Source organism: Mercenaria mercenaria, chromosome 13, assembly GCF_021730395.1.
Source record: "Mercenaria mercenaria strain notata chromosome 13, MADL_Memer_1, whole genome shotgun sequence".
Lineage (NCBI taxonomy): Eukaryota > Metazoa > Mollusca > Bivalvia > Venerida > Veneridae > Mercenaria > Mercenaria mercenaria.
Genome location: NC_069373.1, coordinates 6,134,232 through 6,159,730, shown reverse-complemented (window position 1 = coordinate 6,159,730; position 25,499 = coordinate 6,134,232). Strand labels below are relative to the sequence as shown.

Here is a 25,499-nt window from a genome sequence, read left to right as displayed (position 1 = left end):
ATGTCTATAACGTCAGGATCAGGGATTCCTCCTAAAACATGGCAGCCACCAAATGTAACACTTGAAACTACGTAAGAGCAGCCAAGTTGTCTCGTACCTTTTATTCTTTCCTTTTTTTTGACATCACAATTCGGACATACAGAATTCGTCTGATCAAAGAAGTATCCCTGTTTCTCGTATTCTCAGGGTTTAAGATCCAGGTCACCACTGAAGGTGTGGAAAAACTGCTCTATGGCCTATCCCCACATAAAGCCTCAGGACCTGATGAATTATCCCCACGCATCCTAAAAGAACTCCACCATGAAATTGCTCCTGTACTTGCCCATATATACAGGTTATCTCTCGAATCTGGCCTAGTACCCAGTGATTGGAAAAAAGCCACCGTAGCCCCCGTATTTAAAAAAGGTCCCAAGTCTAAACCTAGTAACTATCGCCCAATTTCCCTAACTTGCATTGCTTCCAAACTCCTTGAACACATTGTTGTTTCCAATCTTATGACCTATTTTGACAAGCATAAGCTACTTAGCCAGTTCCAGCACGGCTTTAGATCAGGTCACAGTTGTGAGACTCAGCTCATTAATTTCACTCAGGAACTTTACAATAACACTGAACAGGGTCAACAAACAGATGTTATTGTCATGGACTTCTCCAAGGCGTTTGACAAGGTCGATCACATTAGACTAATTTATAAACTACAAAGCCTTGGTGTCAACCCACAAATTACCAAATGGGTCAAATCTTTCCTGTCCAACCGCTCCCAGAAAGTCGCTGTTGATGGTCATTTTTCCAGTGAACTTCCTGTACTGTCTGGAGTTCCCCAGGGGTCTGTTCTTGGGCCATGTCTCTTCCTGGTATATATCAATGACTTACCAGATTCCGTCAAATGTAACGCAAGAATGTTTGCAGATGACACCATAATATACCTTACCATCAACTCCATTTCAGATAGTATATCTCTGCAACAAGACCTGATTAGCTTAGAAACCTGGGAGAAGACATGGTCCATGGAGTTCAACCCGGACAAGTGTGAAGTCCTTAGAATTTTTAGAAAGAAAAATCCTGTAGTCTACCCCTACAAACTTCACAACATAGAGTTAAAAACTTGTGAGGCAGCTAAATACTTAGGCATAACCATTTCCAAAGATCTAAACTGGTCCAAACACATTGACAGTATCACTTCCAAAGCAACTTCCACTCTTCGCTTCATACAACGAAATGTCAAAACTGATAATAAAAAGGTCAAAATTGCTGCCTATAACACCTATGTCCGCCCTCAACTTGAATACTGTTCAAGCGTCTGGCATCCTTGGCAAAAAACCTCACTAGCAAAGTCGAAAATGTCCAAAGGTCAGCTGCTAGGTACGTCATGTATGACTACAGTTACACCAGTAGTGTTACACAAATGCTGAAAACCTTAGAATGGAATACACTCCAATATAGAAGGTTACACAATTCATTAGTAATGTTTTATAAAATAAGGACCCAGACAGTTGCAGTCGACCAATCTCATCTTATTCCAACTAGAAACCTAAATTACTTAATCCCCATGTCTCACACTCAGTACTTTTCTAACTCCTACTTGTGGTTTCATTTATGATTTTAATTTTACCAAACTTGAACACAACTTGTATCACCATAAGATCACGGTTCCTTTCTTGAACTGGCCAGATCCCATTATGGGTTCCAGAGTTATGGCCCCTGAAAGGGCCAGAATTAGCTATTTTGACCTTGTCTGCACAATAGCAGCTTTATTTAGGATTTGATTTTTACCAAACTGGCACACAACTTGTATCACCATAAGATCTTAGTTCCTTTCGTGAACTTGCCAGATTCCATTATAGGTTCCAGAGTTATGGCCCCTGAAAGGGCCAACATTAGCTATTTTGACCTTGTCTGCACAATAGCAGCTTCATTTATGATTTTATTTTAACCAAACTTGCACACAACTTGTATCACCATAAGATCTCAGTTCCTTTCTTGAACTGGCGAGATTCCATTATGGGTTCCAGAGTGATGGCCCCTGAAAGGGCCGGAATTAGCAATTTTGACCTTGTCTGCACAATAGCAGCTTCATTTATGATTTGAATTTAATCAAACTTGCACAAAACTTGTGTCACCATAAGATCTCGGTTCCTTTCTTGAACCTGCCAGATCCCATAATGGGTTCCAGAGTTATGGGCCCTGAAAGGGCCAAAATTAGCTATTTTGACCTTTTCTGCACAATAGCAGCTTCATTTATGATTTGATTTTAACCAAACTTGCACACAACTTGTATCACCACAAGATCTTGCTTCCTTTCTTCAACTGGCCAGATCCCATCATGGGTTCCAGAGTTATGGCCCCTTGAAGGTCCAAAATTGGCTATTTTGGCTTTTGCAGCCATATAGAGACTTCATTTATGGTTTTATTTGATACAAACTTCCAAAATACCTTCAACAACAAGAAATCCTGGATTCCATGACAAATCAGATCCAATCATAGGTTCCAGAGTTATTTTATATCCGATTACCTCCCCTGATTGTAATCAAAATGGATTTATATCAGTAAGTACTTACAGGACTTATTTGAAATTTCATTATTGTTAATAGTTGGACTGAGACAATCAGGGTAGATAACTATGGACTGATTTTATGTCAGATTACCTCCCTTTATTCCAAATTAAAATTACTTCCCTTTTACGTTACTATAAATAGCTTATTTTTAGTAACTTTTTTTATTATTTGCCATAGGGAAAACACGAGACCAGTTTTCTGTGGTACAACATGGATGGTACCTCCAAATTTTAGGTGTATTTTAACATATCTATACCTTGTAAGATTTTTTTTTTCTTTTTGGTTAAATTTCTTCCCTTTGTTGTTCCTGTCCTTTGGATTTAGATATTTTTTCTGAGGACCTTCTTGTCCTCAAGTGCAATGATAACAGGTGAGCGATATAGGGCCATCATGGCCCTCTTGTTTTTTATCTGTTATTAGAAACTGTGATAGTGCAAATACATGTTCCTAGAGCCTTGTGAATTTTTGGGATTCCTGAAGTTTGGTAATTTCACTTGCATATAGAAAATGCAAAAAGTGTTTGTAGTATCATTAATTTTAGGTATGATTTTGATGCATACAAAGATATGGCAGTTCCTTTGACTTGCATGTCTCCTATGTTTTCAGGGATTTTTTGGTCTGTACAAAGGCATGGCAGCTCCACTGACTGGTGTATCACCTATGTTTGCAATCTGTTTTCTCGGGTTTGGTGTTGGTAAGAAGCTACAGCAGAAGCACCCACATGATGATCTCACGTAAGTTGTTTCTTGTCATGTTTTATGCGAAAAACTTAAAGGCACTGAACTCCAGATTTTGGCTAAAAATGATCTATCTTTAAAATTTAAGTTTGGTCATATTATGAACATTGGAATATGAGTTTTTGTTTCTAAACTTAAAAATGCCAAAACAGAAGATGCCTGTATTGGGAATCGAACGCCGGGCCACCGCGGCAATAAAAACTTTTTCATTGTCTTTACCAATACCGCCAAGGAGGCTTACGTGTTTAAAGCGTTATATATAGATATTTATAAATTAGGCAGTTTACCTCGAGTAAAGCACTACAAATGCTTTTCAATTTTCATTGTAAAAGTTAGTAAAAACAACTAATTCTCATGTGTTTCCATAACATATAGTCTGTCATTAATCAAGTTTCAAAGCTTTCTTAGGAAATATAGCATTAATTTCCTGTCATTTAAATCTTTTTCATTTTTAGCTCGACTATACAAAGTATAAGGAGAGCTATCCTACTCAACCCGGCTCCTTTTCATTTGCAAAAGTTGACATCCATGAACTTATATCCCGACGAAATAGCAAAATCATGAAATGTTGTGCCCTTGAAATTAAAAGATTCTACAGTTAACATTGAAGGCAGTACTACTATGTAGGTTTGGTAAAGGCTTGCTGTATTTAGTCCACTCTGCTGGAATCTTTTGTGTCTCAGATTAAAGGAAGAAGTTATTGACTATTGGTATAAAGCCAGTGTAATGTGACACCCAATTTTCTTCTATAATTTATGTTTATTTTCTTGTTAATTGAAAGGAATTGCCAGTTTATTTCTCTGACTTACACATGAACTGTAAACTCTCCATGTATATACATTTGCCCTTCACTTCTGATCTGTGTATAGCAGTTGTCATTTACATGTGGAGATTGGTATGGAATTCAGGATCACTGCCACTGTATATAACTGAAAACTTTCAGGAGGTTTACCAGAGGTCATTGGTTGAACACAGTTGCCTGCTCGGGCCTTTAACCTTTAGCCTGCTGGTGGTGGCAAGTGATTCTGCCTTGGAGACCAGTGCAGACCAAGATCAGCCTGCACACCGGTGCAGTCTGATCATGACCTATACTGTTCGCCATTCAGTCAGAATCTTTTTTTGTAAGCACCCCCTTTAACAGTAACTGGTACAGTCCAAACTGAAAGATTATTGTTATTATTATTATAGAAATTCAGCAGGGTAAGGGTTAATTATGCTTGGAGGTGCACCTGGGCTCTCCCTTTACCATTTGAAGTTGTTTAGTCATCATACATCTATTGTCCTGAACTGTGTTGGTGTGACATAACAGAATAACATTTGAAAAGCCGCATTACACCCAACAAAACTCTTTTATTTGGAACATTTTTGTTTCTCTGTTTCAATGCTGGAATGTAAGCAGGTGTGTTCACTACAGCGATAATGGCCCCTGTTTTTCTGTTGTAGGTACCTACAGTTTTTCAATGCTGGAATGTTAGCAGGTGTGTTCACTACAGCTATAATGGCCCCTGTTTTTAGCTCACCTGTCACAAAGTGACAAGGTGAGCTTTTGTGATCGCGCGGTGTCCGTCGTCCGTCCGTGCGTCCGTCCGTGCGTCCATGCGTCCGTAAACTTTTGTTTGTGACCACTCTAGAGGTCACATTTTTCATGGGATCTTTATGAAAGTTGGTCAGAATGTTCATCTTGATGATATCTAGGTCAAGTTCGAAACTGGGTCACGTGCCATCAAAAACTAGGTCAGTAGGTCTAAAAATAGAAAAACCTTGTGACCTCTCTAGAGGCCATATATTTCATAAGATCTTCATGAAAATTGGTCAGAATGTTCACCTTGATGATATCTAGGTCAAGTTCGAAACTGGGTCACGTGGGTTCAAAAACTAGGTCAGTAGGTCTAAAAATAGAAAAACCTTGTGACCTCTCTAGAGGCCATATTTTTCATGAGATCTTCATGAATATTGGTCAGAATGTTTACCTTGATGATATCTAGGTCAAGTTCGAAACTGGGTCACGTAGGGTCAAAAACTAGGTCATTAGGTCTAAAAATAGAAAAACCTTGTGACCTCTCTAGAGGCCATATTTCTCAATGGATCTTCATGAAAATTGGTCAGAATGTTCAGCTTGATGATATCTAGGTCAAGTTCGAAACTGGGTCACGTGCGGTCAAAAACTAGGTCATTAGGTCTAAAAACAGAAAAACCTTGTGACCTCTCTACAGGCCATATTTCTCAATGGATCTTCATGAATATTGGTCAGAATGTTCACCTTGATGATATCTAGGTCGAGTTCGAAACTGGGTCACGTGGGGTTAAAAACTAGGTCAGTAGATCTAAAAATAGAAAAACCTTGTGACCTCTCTAGAGGCCATATTTTTCATGAGATCTTCATGAATATTGGTCAGAATGTTCACCTTGATGATATCTAGGTCAAGTTCGAAACTGGGTCATGTGGGGTCAAAAACTAGGTCAGTAGATCTATAAATAGAAAAACCTTGTGACCTCTCTAGAGGCCATATTTCTCAATGGATCTTCATGAAAATTGGTCAGAATGTTCACCTTGATGATATCTAGGTCAAATTCGAAACTGGGTCACGTGCGGTCAAAAACTAGGTCAGTAGATCTAAAAATAGGAAAACCTTGTGACCTCTCTAGAGGCGATATTTTTCAATGGATCTTCATGAAAATTGGTCAGAGTGTTTACCTTGAAGATATCTAGGTCAAGTTTGAAACTGGGTCACGTGGGATTAAAAACTAGGTCAGTAGGTCTAAAAATAGAAAAACCTTGAGAGCTCTCTAGAGGCCATATTTTTCACGAGATCTTCATGATTATTGGTCAGAATGTTCACCTTGATGATATCGAAGTCAAGTTCGAAACTGGGTCACGTGGGGTTAAAAACTAGGTCAGTAGGTCTATAAAAATAGAAAAAACCTTGTGACCTCTCTAGAGGCCATATTTCTCAACGGATCTTCATGAAAATTGGTGAGAATGTTCAGCTTGATGATATCTAGGTCAGGTTTGTAACTGGGTCATGTGCGGTCAAAAACTAGGTCAGTAGGTCTAAAAATAGAAAAAGCTTGTGACCTCTCTAGAGGCCATATTTTTCACGAGATCTTCATGAAAATTGGTGAGAATGTTCACCTTGATGATATCTAGGTCAAGTTTAAAAGTGGGTCACGTGCCTTCAAAAACTAGGCCATTAGGTCAAATAATAGAAAAACCTTGTGACCTCTCTAGAGGCCATATTTTTCAATGGATCTTCATGAAAATTGGTCAGAATTTTTTATCTTGATGATATCTAGGTCACATGTGCTCAAAAACTAGGTCACTGTGTCAAGTAATAGAAATAATGACGTCATACTCAGTTCAACACTGGGTCATGTGGGGATAGGTGAGCGATTCAGGACCATCATGGTCCTCTTGTTCTGTTGTAGGTACCTAAAGTTTTTCAATGCTGGAATATTAGCAGGTGTGTTCACTACAGCGATAATGGCCCCTGTTTTTCTGTTGTAGGTACCTACAGTTTTTTAATGCTGGAATGTTAGCAGGTGTGTTCACTACAGCGATAATGGCCCCTGTTTTTCTGTTGTAGGTACCTACAGTTTTTCAATGCTGGAATGTTAGCAGGTGTGTTCACTACAGCGATAATGGCCCCTGTTTTTCTGTTGTAGGTACCTACAGTTTTTCAATGCTGGAATGTTAGCAGGTGTGTTCACTACAGTGATAATGACCCCTGGAGAGAGAATCAAATGTTTATTACAGGTAATTTACATTACACTCCAAGTTTAAGAAATCAGCTTAAGATATATTACATATTTGCCTGTAATTTTTACAATACATTATACATTTATAACATACATGTAGTTTTCAATATACAAATAACATGGAAAGTTCAAGTTTATATCATTACATCAGTGTTTTGATAATGTTTTTTATGCCCCAATGAGCTAAGACATGGAAGGTGTTTGATAGAGTGGTTGAACTGTCTGTCAGTTCATAGCATAAGTCCAAGGTCAAGGTCACACTGGAAGGTCATGTATTTCAGCCTGTTAATTGATTTTCAAATAACACTAATAAATGTTCACATAATATGATGAGAATTGTGCATGACTTCGGTCACTAAAGTCAAGGTCAAAGTTTCACTTAGAGGTCAAATGTTATTAAAGGTTTATTTTTCGTACACTCCATTTCTTACAAACCATTTGACAGAAATTTATAAAACTAGCATCATTTGTTAAACGTAACAGGATGTACAGACCTTATGACAGTGATCCCTATTTCAAAGTTCGAGGTCATACCTTGATGTCAGAGTTTAAAATAGTTTTATTTTAGTTCATTTCACACTTGTAAAGCAACATATTGTCTATTACATGGTCAGATAAAATGTTAAGGATTGTGTGCTTATTTTTAGCTCTACTATTTGAAGAATAGTCTAGCTATTCTACTCACCCAGGCGTCGGCGTCGGCGCCATACCTTGGTTAAAGTTTTGCATGCAAGTATGTACAGCTATCATTTAAAGGCATATAGCTTTGAAACTTGTTTTTCTTTTTCTCGGTCAATTACCAACCTCACTGGGTCAAGTCCCATAACTCAGACCTGCATTTTGGCCAAATTATGCCCCCTTTGGACTTAGAAAATCCTGGTTGAAGTTTTGCGGGCAAGTACATACAGCTATTACTTAAAGGTATATAGATTTGAAACTTATTTTTTTTTTTAGATCAATTACCAACCTCACTGGATCAAGTCCCATAACTCTGGCATGTATTTTGGGCAAATTATGCCCTCTTTTGGACTTAGAAAATCCTGGTTAAAGTTTTACATGCAAGTTACTATCACCAAAACTAATACAGATATTGAATTGAAACTTCACCTGTGTCTTCGAGGATATAAACTAGCTGATAGCATCAAGTCCCATAACTCTGACCTGCATTTTGGCCAAACTATGCCCCTTTTGGACTTAATAAATCCTGGTTAAAGTTTTGCGTGCAAGTACATACAGCTATTACTTTAAAGGCATTTACATTTGAAACTTATTTTTTATTTTTCTAGATCAGTTACCAACCTCACTGGATCAAGTCCCATAACTCTGACATGTATTTTGGACAAATTATGCCCTCTTTTAGACTTTGCATGCAAGTTAGTATCTGCAGAACAAATGCAGATATTAAATTGAAACTTCACATTTGCCTTCGGGGTTGAAAACTAGTTGATTGCATCAAATCCCTGACATCCAACTCTGACATGCATTTTGGTCAAATTATGTCCCCTTTTGAACATAAAACTTCCGGTTAAAGTTTTGCATGCAAGTTACTATCTCCAAAACTAATGCAGATACTGGATTGAAACTCTATAAATATTTTAACATTTAGTGTAACATTTTCCTGCTTCTGGGACAATAATTCAAGTAGTCGAGGATTGGCTGTCTTACGGACAGCTCTTGTTTATATATTTCCCTACACTTTATGAGATTCACAAAATTCATGCATATTTAACAGCATTATTAAGAATGATTTGAGCCGCGCCATGAGAAAACCAACACAGTGGCTTTGCGACCAGCATGGATCCAGACCTGCCTGCGCATCTGCGCAGTCTGGTCAGGATCCATGCTGTTCACTAACAGTTTCTCCAATTCCAATAGGCTTTAAAAGCGAACAGCATGGATCCTGACCAGACTGCGCGGATGCGCAGGCTGGTCTGGATCCATGCTGGTCGCAAACCCACTGTGTTGGTTTTCCCATGGCACGGCTCATTTTACATCAACATGTTTGTTAACCTTTTATATTGTTATAAAGAAATGATGTTGCTATTTTTATAAATGTAAATGTTGGATGACATTTATATTGTACATAAGAGGATTTTCCTATCCATATGCCATATCTAGGCTTTATTCTTTGTTTTCTGGATAAATGAAGTAATGTCCTGATTTCTGGATTATCAAACATGCAGAGCTACCTTAAACATAAAAAGTGTTGTTAAAGTTATACCATCTGTTAGTTTACTGTTATTAGTTTGTTATAGTTTGATCGTGATGAAAGCATTTAGCTTATTTGAATCGCTCTCAAGTCCACTTCCTGGTAAAGGCAGTACTAGTGTCACTCTCAAGTCCACTTCCTGGTAAGACAGTACTAGTGTCACTCTCAAGTCCACTCCCTGGTAAAGGCAGTACTAGTGTCACTCTCAAGTCCACTCCCTGGTAAAGGCAGTACTAGTGTCACTCTCAAGTCCACTCCCTGGTAAAGGCAGTACTAGCGTCACTCTCAAGTCCACTCCCTTTTAAAGGCAGTACTAGTGTCACTCTCAAGTCCACTCCCTGGTAAAGGCAGTACTAGTGTCACTCTCAAGTCCACTCCCTGGTAAAGGCAGTACTAGTGTCACTCTCAAGTCCACTTTCTGGTAAAGGCAGTACTAGTGTCACGTCACTCTCAAGTCCACTTCCTGGTAAAGGCAGACTCTCAAGTCCACTTCCTGGTGAAGGCAGTACTAGTGTCATTTAAGAAGGCATGGTCATGACCCCTGTGGGGCTTGAACCCACAGCCTCCAGGTTAAGTGGCTGCCACCTTAATCACTAAACCACTGCTTGCCTCGATTTACACATCTGTTAAAATATTTCTTTCAAAGGTTGTTGCCAGCATCATTTATATGTTTTCTCCCTTGCAGATTCAAGCAGATTCAAAGCATAAATTATACAATGGGCCTGTAGATTGTGTGAAGAAACTGTACAAAGAGGGTGGTATAAGGAGTATATACAGAGGCACTTGCGCAACTCTGTTAAGAGGTAGCATCATTTAATCTTCTTGTTGGCATTAATGTCTTTAATACAGTGAGCCACAAGTGACAATAGTCAATTTCCATTAGATAACATATATTCAGTATGCAATTTCTTCATTCCCTGTCTGGCACTGAAAGCCACTAAGCCTAAATGGCCAAGAATGCAGAGATGTTATATGTGAATAGGTAATCACACAATAATTATGTCTCCCCCCCCCCACACCTCTGGGGGAGACATATTGTTTTTGCCCTGTCCGTCCTTCCGTCCGTCCGTCCACCCGTCCTTCCGTACGTCACACTTCATTTCAGAGCAATAACTGGAGAACCATTTGACCTAGAACCTTCAAACTTCATAGGGTTGTAGGGCTGCTGGAGTAGACGACCCCTATTGTTTTTGGGGTCACTCCGTCAAAGATCAAGGTCACAGGGGCCTGAAAATTGAAAACCATTTCTGATCAATAACTAGAGAACCACTTGACCCAGAATGTTGAAACTTCATAGGATGATTGATCATGAAGAGTAGATGACCCCTATTGATTTTGGGGTCACTCCGTCAAAGGTCAAGGTCACAGGGGCCTGAACATTGAAAACCATTTCCGATCAATAACTAGAGAACCACTTGACCCAGAATGTTGAAACTTCATAGGATGATTGATCATGAAGAGTAGATGACCCCTATTGATTTTGGGGTTAAGGGGTCATCTCCGTCAAAGGTCAAGGTCACAGGGGCCTGAACATTGAAAACCATTTTCGATCAATAACTAGAGAACCACTTGACCCAGAATGTTGAAACTTCATAGGATGATTGTACATGCAAAGTAGATGACCTCTATCGATTTTGGGGTCACTCCATTAAAGGTCAAGGTCACAGGGGCCTGAACATTGAAAACCATTTCTGGTCAGTAACTTGAGAACCACTTGACCCAGAATGTTGAAACTTAATAGGATGATTGGTCATGCAGAGTAGATGACCCCTAACGATTTTGGGGTCACTCTGTTAAAAGTCAAGGTCACAGGGGCCCGAAAATTGAAAACCATTTCCGGTCAGTAACTTGAGAACCACTTGACCCAGAATGATGAAACTTCATAGGATGATTAGTCATGCAGAGTAGATGACCCCTATTGATTTTGGGGTCATTCCGTCAAAGGTCAAGGTCACAGGGGCTTGAACATTGAAAACCATTTCCGATCAATAACTAGAGAACCACTTGACCCAGAATGTTGAAACTTCATAGGATGATTGTACATGCAAAGTAGATTAGCCCTATCGATTTTGGGGTCACTCTGTTAAAGGTCAAGGTCACAGAGGCCTGAACATTGAAAACCATTTCCGGTCAGTAACTTGAGAACCACTTGACCCAGAATGTTGAAACTTAATAGGATGATTGGTCATGCAGAGTAGATGACCCCTAATGATTTTGGGGTCACTCTGGTAAAGGTCAAGGTCACAGGGGCCCGAACATTGAAAACCATTTCCGGTCAGTAACTTGAGAACCTCTCGACACAGAATGTTGAAACTTCATAGGATGATTGTTCATGCAGAGTAAATGACCCCTATTGTTTTTTGGGTCACTCCGTTAAAGTTCAAGGTCACAGAGGCCAGAACATTGATAACCAGTTCCGATCAATAACTTGAGAACCACTTGACCCAGAATGTTGAAACTTCATAGGATGATTGAACATGCAGAGTAGATGACCCCTATTGATTTTGGGGTCAGTCTATTAAAGGTCAAGGTCACAGTGGCCTGTTCATGTAAAATCATTTTTTTGAAATAACTTGAGAACCACTTGACCTACAATGTTGAAACTTAATAGGATGATTGGACATGCAGAGTAGATGACCCCTATTTATTTTGAGTCACTTGATCAAAGGTCAAGGTCACAGGAGCCTGAACAGTGACTTGAGAACCACTAGGCCAAGAGTGTTGAAATTTAGCTGGATGACTGGACATGCCAAGTAGATGATCCCTATTGCAGCCAATCATCAGTGTCTCTTTGACTTTCACTTGACCCCTATTGACTTCTTGCCTATAGGACTTTACATTGGGGGAGACATGCGCTTTTTTACAAAAGCATTTTCTAGTTGTTGATTGTTATTACAGATATTTTAAATTACATGTTCAAATTCCAATGAAAAACTCCTCAAACAGTCAAACCTGTATACAAAAACTGCCTGGAGGAAAGTGAAAAGCTTGTCTTTATTTGTGGGTATTTAAAGGTTTAGTTATACTGTAGATTTTATAATCTGTGTTTGTAACCAGTTTGTCGTTTTTTTTCGCAGGTGGTCTGTATTATATGTTTTATTGTATTTGTTAAGTGAGCCTTTATGGCCGAGTAGTTAAGGGGTCACTGACTTTGAATCACTTACTATTTAGCAATGGGAGGTCAAGCTTCACTCAGGATGTTGAACACATGTGATGAAGCCATCCAGCTGGCTTACAGAAGGTTGGTGGTTCTACCCAGGTGCTTGCCCCTGATGAAATAATGCACGAACGGGCATCTGGGGTCTTTCTCTACCACCAAAAGCTGGAAACCATATGACCTTTAATTGTGTAAATGTGATGTTAAACTTGGCAAAAAAAGAAAACCCCACAAAAAAAGCCCACAAAAATGTATTTGAGATGATGTATGGAAATTTGGGCATTTTGTTCATTTTAAACCTGGTAGGATAATACTGTTTGTTAGATATTTGGTTGAGAGTATGTCCAGGATGTTCTAGTTGACTGATTTTCAACAGATTTATTGGACAGTGTAGAGAGATTAGTCATTATCATGAAACATGCTGTGTTTTGGACATAGTTTACATCCCTGTATACAGATATTCCATAATTGGCACAGTCGAGTTTTAAGTTGACCTCTTCCTGTCCTATTTAAATGATTATCCTCTCATTGCCTGCATTGCAAGAAGGCCGTACATTACTTCCTGTTTGCCACTCATTAAAAATGAGGTCAAGCTTTTCTTTGTCTTCAGTTTGATATTGTACTATAAAGGTATAGAGATAAGAGGTCAGTAAACAACTGGGGTACCTTCTAGCCAGAATTACACACCTAGCTCTACAATGGACGGAGGACAGTGATGAAATTATGTGTACCATTGTAATAAAAAGGCTCACCCTAGTTCCTTATATATGTAGCTATGTAATATTGAGATGAGAACCACAACATATGGGACATGAACCTGTATCACTTGAGCAAGTCAAATGGTATTTGTGTTATTTTAATGTGTATTGTTGCAATATGTTGCAATTTACAGAAAGGTATAATTATAAAAGAAATATATTTTCAGATGTGCCAGCCAGCGGTATGTACTTCATGACATATGAATGGTTGCAGCATGTGTTAACTCCAGAAGGACATAAGTAAGTACATATCCTTTGACAGCTGACTGCTAGTAGCCTGGACAGCTCTTTGCTTGTAGCTGGACTATCCTATATCCTTTAACAGCTGACTGCTAGTAGCCTGGCCAGATCTTTGCTTGTAGCTGGACTATCCTATATCCTTCGACAGTTGACTGCTAGTAGCCTGGCCAGCTCTTTGCTTGTAGCTGGACTATCCTATATCCTTTGACAGCTGACTGCTAGTAGCCTGGTCAGCTCTTTGCTTGTAGCTGGACTATCCTATATCCTTTGACAGCTGACTGCTAGTAGCCTGGCCAGCTCTTTGCATGTAGCTGGACTATCCTATATCCTTTGACGGCTGACTGCTAGTAGCCGGGCCAGCTCTTTGCTTGTAGCTGGACTATCCTATATCCTTCGACAGCTGACTGCTAGTAGCCTGGCCAGCTCTTTGCTTGTAGCTGGACTATCCTATATCTTTAGACAGCTGACTGCTAGTAGCCTGGCCAGCTCTTTGCTTGTAGCTGGAGTCACTATCCTATATCCTTTGACAGCTAACTGCTAGTAGCCTGGCCAGCTCTTTGCTTGTAGCTGGATTATCCTATATCCTTTGACAGCTGACTGCTAGTAGCCTGGCTAGCTCTTTGCTTGTAGCAGGACTATCCTATATCCTTTGACAGCTGACTGCTAGTAGCCTGGCCAGCTCTTTGCTTGTAGCAGGACTATCCTATATCCTTTGACAGCTGACTGCTAGTAGCCTGGCTAGCTCTTTGCTTGTAGCTGGACTACAATGTAATACTTTATGCTATTCCTTTGAAGTGTGTTTGCTTGAATTCTAGCCAGCCACACTTATGCTTTATTCTTGTTATTTCTATGTATATGTATTGGTATGTAAAAACAAATCAAGACCAATAAGTTATCAGTTATTTATTCTGCATTCAAATTTACTTTACTGAATAGCACAGACATTTTTCTGTTTATATTTTCAGCCGTAATGAGTTGAGCATAAGCCGTACACTGTTTGCTGGAGGTATGGCGGGGATTTTTAACTGGACTGTTGGTATAGCACCAGATGTCTTGAAATCACGTCTACAAACAGGTTCCTAATTTTTTTATATTAGTTCAAATATTTAGCTCGACTATACGAAGTATGGAGAGCTATCCTACTCAACCCAGTGTCGGTGTCCTTCCGTGTCCGTACTTGGGTTAAAGTTTTGATGCACTTTCTCTTGAGCTTTGTTATTACTTGATGGGTTTCCTTCAAACTTAAAATAGTCATCACCCACATCATATGGCACAAGGATCATAACTCTGGCACCAATATTTCATGAATTATCCCCCCCCCCTTTTTACTTAGAATTTCAGGTTAAAGTTTTGATGCACTTCCACTCTATCTCAGTAATTCCTATATGGATTTGATCCAAACTTAAAATAGTTTTTCAACATCATCACTCACATCATATGACACAAAGGCCATAACTGTTGCACCAATATTTCATGAATTATCCCCTTTTTAGCTCACCTGAGCACAAAGTGCTCAAAGGTGAGCTTTTGTGATCGCCCTGTGTCCGTCGTCTGTCGTCGTCCATCTGTCCGTCTGTCGTCAGTCATCAACAATTTGACTGTTAACACTCTAGAGGTCACAATTTTGGCTCGATCTTAATGAAACTTGGTCAGAATGTTACCCTCAATAAAATCTTGGACGAGTTTGATATTGGGTCATCTTGGAACAAAAACTAGGTAACCAGGTCAGATCAAAGGAAAAGCTTGTTAACACTCTAGAGGTCACAATTTTGGCCCAATCTTAATGAAACTTGGTCAGAATGTTACCCTCTATAAAAGCTTGAACGAGTTCGATATTGGGTCATCTAGGATCAAAAACTAGGTCACCAGGTCAAATCAAAGGAAAAGCTTGTTAACATTCTAGAGGTCACATTTTTGGCCCAATCTTAATGAAACTTTGTCAGAATGTTACCCTCAATAAAATTTTGAACGAGTTTGATATTGGGTCATCTGAGGTCACAAGGTCAAATCAAAGGAAAAGATTGTTAACACTCTAGAGGTCACAATTTGGGCCCAATCTTAAAACAAGTGCTCAAAGGTGAGCTTTTGTGATCGCCCTGTGTCCGTCGTCTGTCGTCGTCCATCTGTCCGTCTGTCGTCAGTCATCAACAATTTGACTGTTAACACTCTAGAGGTCACAATTTTGGCTCGATCTTAATGAAACTTGGTCAGAATGTTACCCTCAATAAAATCTTGGACGAGATTGATATTGGGTCATCCGGGGTCAAAAACTAGGTCACCAGGTCCAATCAAAGGAAAAACTTGTTAACACTGTAGAGGCCACATTTTTGACTTTATCTTCCTTGAAACTTAGTCAGAACGTTAATTTTGATGATCTTAAGGTCAAGTTCAAATCTAGGTCATGTGGGGTTAAAAACTAGGTCACCTGGTCAAATCAAAGTAATAGCTAGTTTACACTGTAGAGGTCACATTTATGACCATATCTTAATGAAACTTGGTCAGAATGTTAATCTTGATGATCTATATGTCAAGTTCAAATCTGGATCAGGTGGGGTCAAAAACTAGGTCACTAGGTCAAATCAAAGGAAAAGCTTGTTAACGCTCTAGAGGCCACATTTATGACTGTTTTTTCATGGAATTTAGTCAGAATGTTAATCTTGATAATCTTTAGGTCAAGTTCGAATCTTGGTCATGTGGGGTCAGAAACTAGGTCACCGGGTCAAATCAAAGAAAAAGCTATTTAACACTTCAGAGGCCACATTTATGACCATATCTTAATGAAACTTGGTCAGAATGTTAATCTTGATGATCTTTAGGCCAATAGGTCAGGTGAGTGATACAAGGCCTTTATGGCCCTCTTGTTTACTTAGAATTTCAGGTTAATGTTTTGATACACTTTCACTCTATCTCATTATTACTAAATGGATTTGATTCAAACTTAAAATAGTTGTTCCACCTTATCACCCACATCATATGACACAAGGTGCATAACACTGGCACCAATTGTTCATGAATTATGCCCCCTTTTCTTAGAATTTATGGTTAATTTTGATGCATTTTCACTATATCTCAGTTATTAGGAAATGCATTTGATTCAAACTTGAAATAATTGTTCCACATCATCACCCACATCATATGACACAAGGTGCATAACTCTTGCACCAATATTTTATGAATTATGCCCCCTTTTTGCTTAGAATTATACTTATATAGTGTTTTGATACACTTTATCTTTGCCTCTCTTATTGCTTAATATTTTTGACACAGACTCAAGCTATTGTGCAATATCTTCATCCACCATTGGAGTCATTAAACACTCCAGTGACAGCCAGTTTCCTCAGATGTGCCCAGTTTCACTTTCCAGCATCGAAATAGACGAGCGCGCTGTCTTCTATGGCAGCTCTTGTTAGTAAGGCTTACATGGACAAGAATTTCTATATCCCACCAAAATAGATTTTTGTAATTTAAAAAAAATGGAAATACTTAAAATGTCCTATTACCATTCTTGGAATTGTTTGTTTGTTTTGAGTTTGACGCAGTTTTTCAACAGTATCTCAGTTATGTAACAGCGGGGAGTTTACCTAACCAGTGTTCCTGGATTCTGTACCAGTACAAACCTTTTCTCCGCATGTAACTGCCAACTTCTCCACATGAATCAGCAGTGGAGGACAAATGATTTGAGACACAATGTCTTTAATCAAATTGTCATGGAGAACATACGCCTTGCCTTGGGATCAAACTCAACGACTCCACGATTCTTAGATCTGTGCTCTCCTTATTGAGTTAAGCAGGCAGGTCTACTGTTTTTATGCCCTCGGCATCTACTGATGCGGGAGGCATATAGTGATTGTCCTGTCCGTCCTTCTGTTCGTCCGTCCGTCTGTCTGTAAGAGGTTAACCAAATGGGACCGTTTCATCTAGCATCAATACCCCTTACTTGAATGACTTGATACTAATGCAGATGTAACCTGTGACCATTCCTCATCTTCAAACATCACCTGACCTCAGTTTGACCTTGACCTTGACCTCGTTTTGGACTTAGGTTGCTTTGTATTGACAAGGATGCCACAGCTTCTTGAGTTCTGTGAAATCATGTATAATATACAGAAAACCTCACTTTTAAAGAACTCGGCTGTAAGGAACACTCGGTTACATAACTGAGTGTTCCTTATAACCGAGTTCCCTATAACTGAGGATTTTTACATTGAATAAAGGAGGAATTAGATCAAGGAATTGGTAAGGAACACTTTTTCCAGTCCCAAAGTATGAAATTCAATGGAAAACCCTTCGGGTTATAGCGAACAGACATAGAGAATGAAAATTATTAAAAATTGGAAATAAACAGGAGAATTTCTGATGAACTCAGAGTAACCTTGGCATATTCACGCGCATAAACACAATCTATGATCTTTAGTTTGTTAATTCACGGATACAATAAAAAGAAAATATAATATCATCAATAACATTTACCAAATACTAGACGATTGTGTATTACGCTTCATTCTTTAAAACATACTCGTAGATTGCACACTTGTGTTGTTTAGTTTATAACCCTACATTTGTAGAGACTCACAAAAAGTATTTTAACCAACGTAACCAAATAATACAACACGCTTAATTCTGCGTATTTGGATGCATACTTGTTGAAAAAGGACGTTAGAAAATCCCAAATTCCAAATCACAGATTCGCAGATGCATATTTTTTGCCATATGCGTGCTTGCTCAATACACAATGAATTACATTAATGGAAAACAGTTGCGCCTGTCAATCAAAGGGCATAGTTTATGATCTTTGTGCTCCTGGCCAATCAGAGATGCACGTTTTCCAGTAGGTGCATGGTCGATTAAGGTAGTATTGTGTGTTTACGTAATCTAATCAACATGTGACAAACCATTTTTGATTTATTGTTCTAAATATGTCACAGATAATTTGGTTTTTAACACGCGGCCTACTTAGGAGTTTTGATATTTGGATTAAATGATGATTGAAATTAGAATGTTTGCGGGACAGTCACAGTACATGTGTTGTTTTTCATAGCCCTTCCCGAATTAATTAAACAATAATTGGCTCACTTTTTTTTCAAAATGGATGCGATACGAAATATATTCCCTTGGCTGGCATCGTTTAGTCATTTTAAGTATAAAATTTCCTTTTCCAAGATAAAATATTAAAAAAATGACAAGAGACTCGCAACTTTCTCACATAAAGATTCATGGTCGGCCCGGAATGTGAATACATAGCCCTTTTCAAATGTCAGTCAAACAGTGTTCGCTATATACAAATTTTGTTCGTTATACAAACCTTGGTTACAAGCAACTAGTTTGCTATACTCATATAAGAAACCTCGGTTATAAGGAACAATTTTTAGAGGTACCAAGCTGTTCCTTATAAGCAAGGTTTATGGGGCTCTGTTGTAGATCGGTTAAGGTTGCTGACTTATATCACTTGTCCCGGCACTGCTGAAGTTCAAAACTTTGCTTTAGGTGTTGAATTCTCTCATGTGAGGAAGCCATTCAGCTAGCTTATGAAATGTCTGGAGGTTCTACCCACACACACACCCACTATAAAAAAATGCGTCGAGGGACACATGGTTTCTTCCTTCACCATCAAAAGCTAGAAAGTCTCCATATCAAATCTAACAAAACAAACAGTTTAGGAGAGACATCTAAATTTTATTAATGTAACCTTCTGGTTCATCGTTTATATTATTAAACCTTCTTATATTTGTGTTCATTTTAGCCCCAGCTGGGATGTATCCAAATGGAATAAGAGATGTGTTTAGACATGTGATAAAAGAGGAAGGACCATCAGCTTTGTTTAAAGGACTTACTCCAGTCATGCTTCGTGCATTCCCAGCAAATGCTGTAAGTTTTGTTCAAAAGCCTTACTCCAGTCATGATTTCTGCTTTCCCAGCAAATGCTGTAAGTTTTGTTCAGAAGACTTACTCCAACCATGCTTACTGCATTCCCAGCAAATGCTGTAAGTTTTGTTCAGAAGACTTACTCCAACCATGCTTTCTGCATTCCCAGCAAATGCTGTAAGTTTTGTTCAAAAGCCTTATTTCAACCATGCTTTCTGCATTCGCAGCAAATGCTGTAAGTTTTGTTCAGAAGACTTACTCCAACCATGCTTTCTGCATTCGCAGCAAATGCTGTAAGTTTTGCTCAAAAGCCTTACTCCAACCATGCTTTCTGCATTGGCAGCAAATGCTGTAAGTTTTGCTCAAAAGCCTTACTCCAACCATGCTTTCTGCATTCGCAACAAATGCTGTAAGTTTGTTCCAAAACCTAACTCCAACAATGCTTCATGCATTCCCAGCAAATGCTTTTAGGTTTGTATCAAGGCCTATCTCTAGTCATGTTACCTGCATTCAAATGAAACGCTGTATGTTTTATTTATAGGCCTAAATCCAGTTAGGATACAGGCATTTCCAGCACATGATGGCCACATTGATTCATTTTCTTACTCAACTTGCGTGCATTTCAAGCAAACACTAAGGCTTTAACTTGAACTTTCTCCATCATGTTAAATGAAAAAATGCAGCAAATGGTGTAGATTGCAATCAGTGTGAAATTTGGTATCTCCAACACCGATCTCATGATGTTGTATTAGAATTCAATCTTTGTGTATTTCAACTCCATTTAAGATAGAATTCAGTATACTGAAACTCTGGTTATGCCAAAGCAAATTTGATGCATCTTTAGTCAACTTCTATACATTCACCTCTTGATGTGTCTTAGTGAGTCAACATATTTTTGTCTCATCAAAGCAGCAGATATAGTAAGGGCTGAACATGTGTTGCAGTTTCATCTCAGTTGTAACTGTTTGTTGTTAAACAGAACCTGATCTTGAAATTTTAACAACATATCATTAATGCATAGATGTGATAAACAAAAGCTTGATTGAAAGCTTTTTAGAAGCCCTTTTTAATAGCAGATTTTTTATGCTACAAAATTAAATAAAATTGTGCTAGTTTATATATAAATTCTACTGTTCAAATTGCTTGATACTTATAATTTCAATCTATGATAGACAAAAAAAATAGAAATAAAATTGACTGTGTTCAAACGATCATGGATGTGTTACATAATGATAACATGTATGTGGCCACCAGGGGGCAGGGCTAGTTTTCTCTAGACTGCTGTGTCTGTCTGCCACACTTGATGTCTCGTTTATAGTTCTGCCATTCTGTCAAAAGATTGTAATATCACTTTGCACAAATGTTCCCATAACTAGACATAGTATTATGTTTAAAACCCAGGCCCATATCTTCAAGGTCAAGGGAACACTTGGAGCTCAAAATGTTTACAGGGTCTTGTATCTGTTCTATAACACTGCCATCGGTCAATTTATTTTTGAGACGTATCAGTGTCTGAATATTTAACATGGCTGGCTTTGAATCACTTGCCCCTAACTAACCTGGTTTAGACTCAAGGTGTGGAATTCTTCATGTAAAGAAGCAATCCAGCTGGCTTATGAAAAGTCAGTTCTACCCAGGTGCCCATCCATGATGAAATAATGCCCGGAGGGGCACATTGGGTTTCTTCTACCATAAAAGACTTGAAGTCACCATAGGACCTATAATTGTGTTGTTGCGGACAACAAGAAGTCAATTTATTTTAATATCACTTATCACTTGGCACAAATGCTCACTATATATAAACAAAATTATGTGTTATGCAAGACCAAGGCTTGTAACCCCCCAAGGTTAAGGTCATTTTTAGGTCATATTTTACAGGTTGTAAATAGTATGCCTGATTATTGTGTTATTATGAAAGGTTAAGTATTTGTTGAATACCTTTGTATTTCAAGACTGTGTTATCGATATATGAACATTGTAGTTAAAACTCCCTTATCTCAAAAATATATTTATCAAAAGATTGTCTCAAATCCCATCAGTATTGATTCTTAAGATATGTATTTTCACTCTGTTTATGAGGAATTCTGCATACTGCAACTTTGGATATGTTGAATTGAATGTGATGTCCCTTCAGTCAATTTCCTATATATTTACATCTCAAAATCTATGGTGTGTTGCTCACATAAAGGCATGATCATGCATTGTAAGATAGGAATCTTTCACTGGTTGAAGGCAGTGTGGATGGAAATATCTGGCGCAAGGATAACTCTTGCATGCCGTTCATACTTCAGTTAATAGAAGAAATAAAGTTAACAAAATGCTTTTCTCTTAAGCTCTGTTTTATCATAAATTACAGTATGCAAGAAACATGTATCAAAAATGTGACAAAACTGCGAAAAAAATGCATATCAGATTGTTTAGTACTCCTGAAATGTACTAGCATATAAAATTAATATGCCATTTTAACATGTACAAGTATATGAAGCTATAATAAGGTCAAATTCTAATCATCTTGAACTAAGAAGCTCAGTCCCTGGGAACTAGAGGTACTGAATTTCAAATGTATGTATGAATCAACATAGCCAATTTGTGTAATCTGTGAATTTATATTACCAATTTGTGTAAGCTGTAAATGAAAATTGCCATTTTGTGTGATATGTAAATGAATATTGCCATTTTGTGTGATATGTAAATGAATATTGCCATTTTGTGTGATATGTAAATGAATATTGCCATTTTGTGTGATATGTAAATGAATATTGCCATTTTGTGCTTTGCTTTAATTAATAATGCTATTTTTTCTAATTTCAGGCTTGTTTTATGGGCTACGAAGTAGCTATGAAGTTTTTGCACTTGATTTATCCAGAGGCAGATTGATGATTTAATAAATGTAGGACCAGACATACTCCGATTGTGATATGTTACTTGTATATAAAACCACACCACTGTTTATGTACTATATAATAGTGAAAACTGTAGCGTGAAGAAAAGTAATTGAAATGAACACACTTGAATACCATCATTGTAATTGTCTGCTGTTTTTGCAGGTTGTACAAGTGCACTGCCTTATTTTTTATAGCAGAATACATAGTCAAACTACACACACTTGCATCTATAGGGATAATGCATGTTTTTTTTATGTTTAACATCTGCAGATTTCTGGGGGATTGGCGTGTGCCCAAGGCCAGTAAGGCCAAGGTACCAACATATCGTGAGGGATTCTGCAGGTGTTATATCAAGTAAACATGCATTAAGTTAAACACTATCCTGGCATAAAAAGTGTAAAAAGTAAAAAAAAGATGAATATTTTGTCCATCAATGTTGCTAAATGTCCATGAAATGTGTGGGAATTTCAGCAATGTCATTTCCTTCTGAAATATCTGTAATAGGGCTGTAATTCAGTTCTGTTATGCCATTAAAATTGCATGTGTAAAAAGGTGTATTAATAGTGTGTGAGTGCAAGAATCTCTCTGTGCAGTTAAAACACCCCATAAAAACAAATGACATGCTAAAAATATTTCTTAAATGTATAGAGAACATTATGGCAGGAAAATTTAACCTCTGTACTTTGGAAATAGAATGACAAGAAACCAGTTCTTCAAAAGTTTGCAATAGACCAGTTTCCTTAGTTGCAATTCCCATGGAAACTTTGGAGGTAAATAAAGTTACTGCATCTTGCTGATCTGTGTAAATACAAAGTTAAAATATTTGGTATACATTCCTCAAATGATCGTATAGTTTAGTATATTTTGTATAGGTAACCACTCCATTCAGTAAAAAATTGACACCAGTAAAACATGACATCAGGTTCTCTATGTTAAATTTATAGATGTTTATGTTCAATTAAATCTCAATAAAGCAGACACTCAGATGATAAACTGAAACTGACCTTTGACACACACAGGTTGCATATTACAGGTCGGAATCATTGGAGTAAAGGGTGTCTGTTTAATAGAGGTGTTTTATGATACATGATTGACTGTATGCTTTTCAATAGATTCACATTTTTATACCCTCAACCCTGCCTTTAACAGTCACCTTTGGGAAATGAAAAAAGTTGTTTGTTGACAGGTGGCTTTCAGCACAGGTAGATTTACACAACTTATGGTTAAACAGGAAGGGAAAGATAGTGGCCTTTATAATCAGGTTTAACAGTAACAGTTCTGTATTGAGAGGTAATTAGCACAGATGTATACTGTATTCACAATATGTTTGTTGTATTAAGTATAAATTATATGTCTAGAGTTGGTAAATGCCAGAACTGTAGACTATTCTACAACCTTAAGACATTCAAATAGAGTACAAATGAAATTTGAACTACTCTTGTGAAAACAATGTCTGTGTTTACAAAGAAAAGATTCCTCATAATCTAGCAAGAAATGATAATACATGTATATAAACTTTTACATTGCATTTGTAAAACTTCTATTATATATTTTTTTTTCAAAAAGTATAAAAAAAAAATAAAAGGAAAAAGTTATCAAGGAATTTCTTGTCTGTTTCCTGTTAGTAGAATCAGCTATCCAGTGTCTGGTGTTGTGCAATTACAGTAAGAAGTTGCCTACTAGTTATGCTCCCATTTGAAGAGGGGGTATATTGCTTTGCACCTGTTGGTATGTGGGTTGGTCTATAAAGCAGTTTCTGCCCAATACCTTGAGCCCTGAAAAACGTTCCCCCTCAATAACTTGAAAACCACTAAACCTTCAAACTTGATAGCATTATTGGGCTTATAAAGTAGATGATACCTATTGTTTTTAGGGTCAGTTAGTCAAAGGTCAAGGTCACAGGGGCCAGAAGCTTGAAAACTGTTTCTGCCTAGTAGCATGATTGAGCTTATGAAGTAGACACCTATTGTGTTTGGTATCAGTATATCAAGGGTCAAGGTCACAGGAGCCTGAACCTTGGACCCAGAACTTTTGGGGTCATATGACATTTACCTTCAAACCTAAAACCTTAGAAAAAGATTGTGGTCCTACAGCCCACATAATGACCCCATTTAGTTCATATTCACTCTCAACAATCCTTGTGGCTAGACCTACAAAGTAACTTATATATAAATGACCTTTACCTTCAAACTTGAAACCTCAAAAAACCCATCTTTGGTCACAAACCTGCAAAATTTGCAAATCAAGGTATTTTCAGCTATAGTAGCCCCTAAGAGCCTTATTCTCCCATTTGAACAAACTTGGCAGAAGACCTTATAATGATGTTACAGACCATGTTTGATGAAGATCCATCAAGCAGTTCATGAGAAGTTGATAAAAAGGTGTATCTGTTTTTAGCTCTCACACGCCTAAAACTGGCCAAGTGCCCCTTAGAAAAAAATGAGAGGCCCCATAATGATGCTACAAATATTTCTATTTTAGTTCTAAGAGCCCCTAAAAGGGACATTTGAACAAATTTTAGAGAGTACCTTATGATGATGCTACCATTTATAATTTTGATGGACATATATACGACTGATTGTGAAGTTGTTTAAAGGTATATCTATATTTAGCTCTAGTGGCATGTGAAAGGGGCCAGATGCCCCCATTTCAACAAATTTGGGAGAGGGCCTCATGATGCTCCAGACCAAGTTTGAAGCAGTTCATGGATTGCTAAGAAGTCATTTCACGATTTTTCCATTTTAAGCGCTCCCCCACCCGCCACCCCCCTTAAAAAAAATGGCCAAGTGCTCCCAATTTGAACAAACTTGGCAGGTCCTTAAAATGATGCTACAGACCAAGTTAAATGAGGATTTATTAAGCAGTTCTTGAAAAGAAGCCGTTTGAATGTATCTTTTAGCTCTTAAAAGGACAAGTGCTACCATTTGAACAAAATTGGAAGAAAACCATAAAAATGATGCTACAGTTTGATGAAGCTCTATTGAGCAGTTCATGACAAGAAGCCGTTTTAAGGCATCTCTATTTTAAGCTCTAGCGCAATGCACCCCCATTTAAACAAACATGGGAGAGGACCTAACAAGATGCTATAGCCAAATTTGACAAGGTCCATCGGGAAGTTCATGAGAATTCTTTTAAAGGTAGTTCTATTTCTAGCTAAGGCTGGCCCTTCAAGGGGCAATCCTAATCAATTTGAACAAACTTGACAGAGGTCCATAGCAGGATTTCACCAAGTTTGGTGTTATTCTGACCAGTAGTTTCAAAGGAAAAGTTGTTCAAGTAAAATTGTTGAAGCCGGTTCATGGAAGCAGGACTCTGGGTGATCAGTCTATACGTATAGTTCACC

The 25,499-nt window shown here is 38.0% G+C and overlaps 1 protein-coding gene across 1 annotated transcript; it reads left to right on the top strand.

Moving 5' to 3' along the window:
* Positions 1-23,284, top strand: LOC123530118 (mitochondrial carnitine/acylcarnitine carrier protein-like). Its single transcript, XM_053520699.1, has 8 exons — positions 1-54; positions 3,159-3,286; positions 6,953-7,043; positions 9,940-10,057; positions 13,337-13,409; positions 14,375-14,484; positions 19,150-19,274; positions 22,083-23,284. Exons 1-8 carry the CDS (start codon positions 1-3, stop codon positions 22,146-22,148), a joined length of 765 nt encoding a protein of 254 aa, XP_053376674.1. The 3' UTR covers positions 22,149-23,284.
* The last annotated feature ends 2,215 nt before the right edge of the window (positions 23,285-25,499 follow it).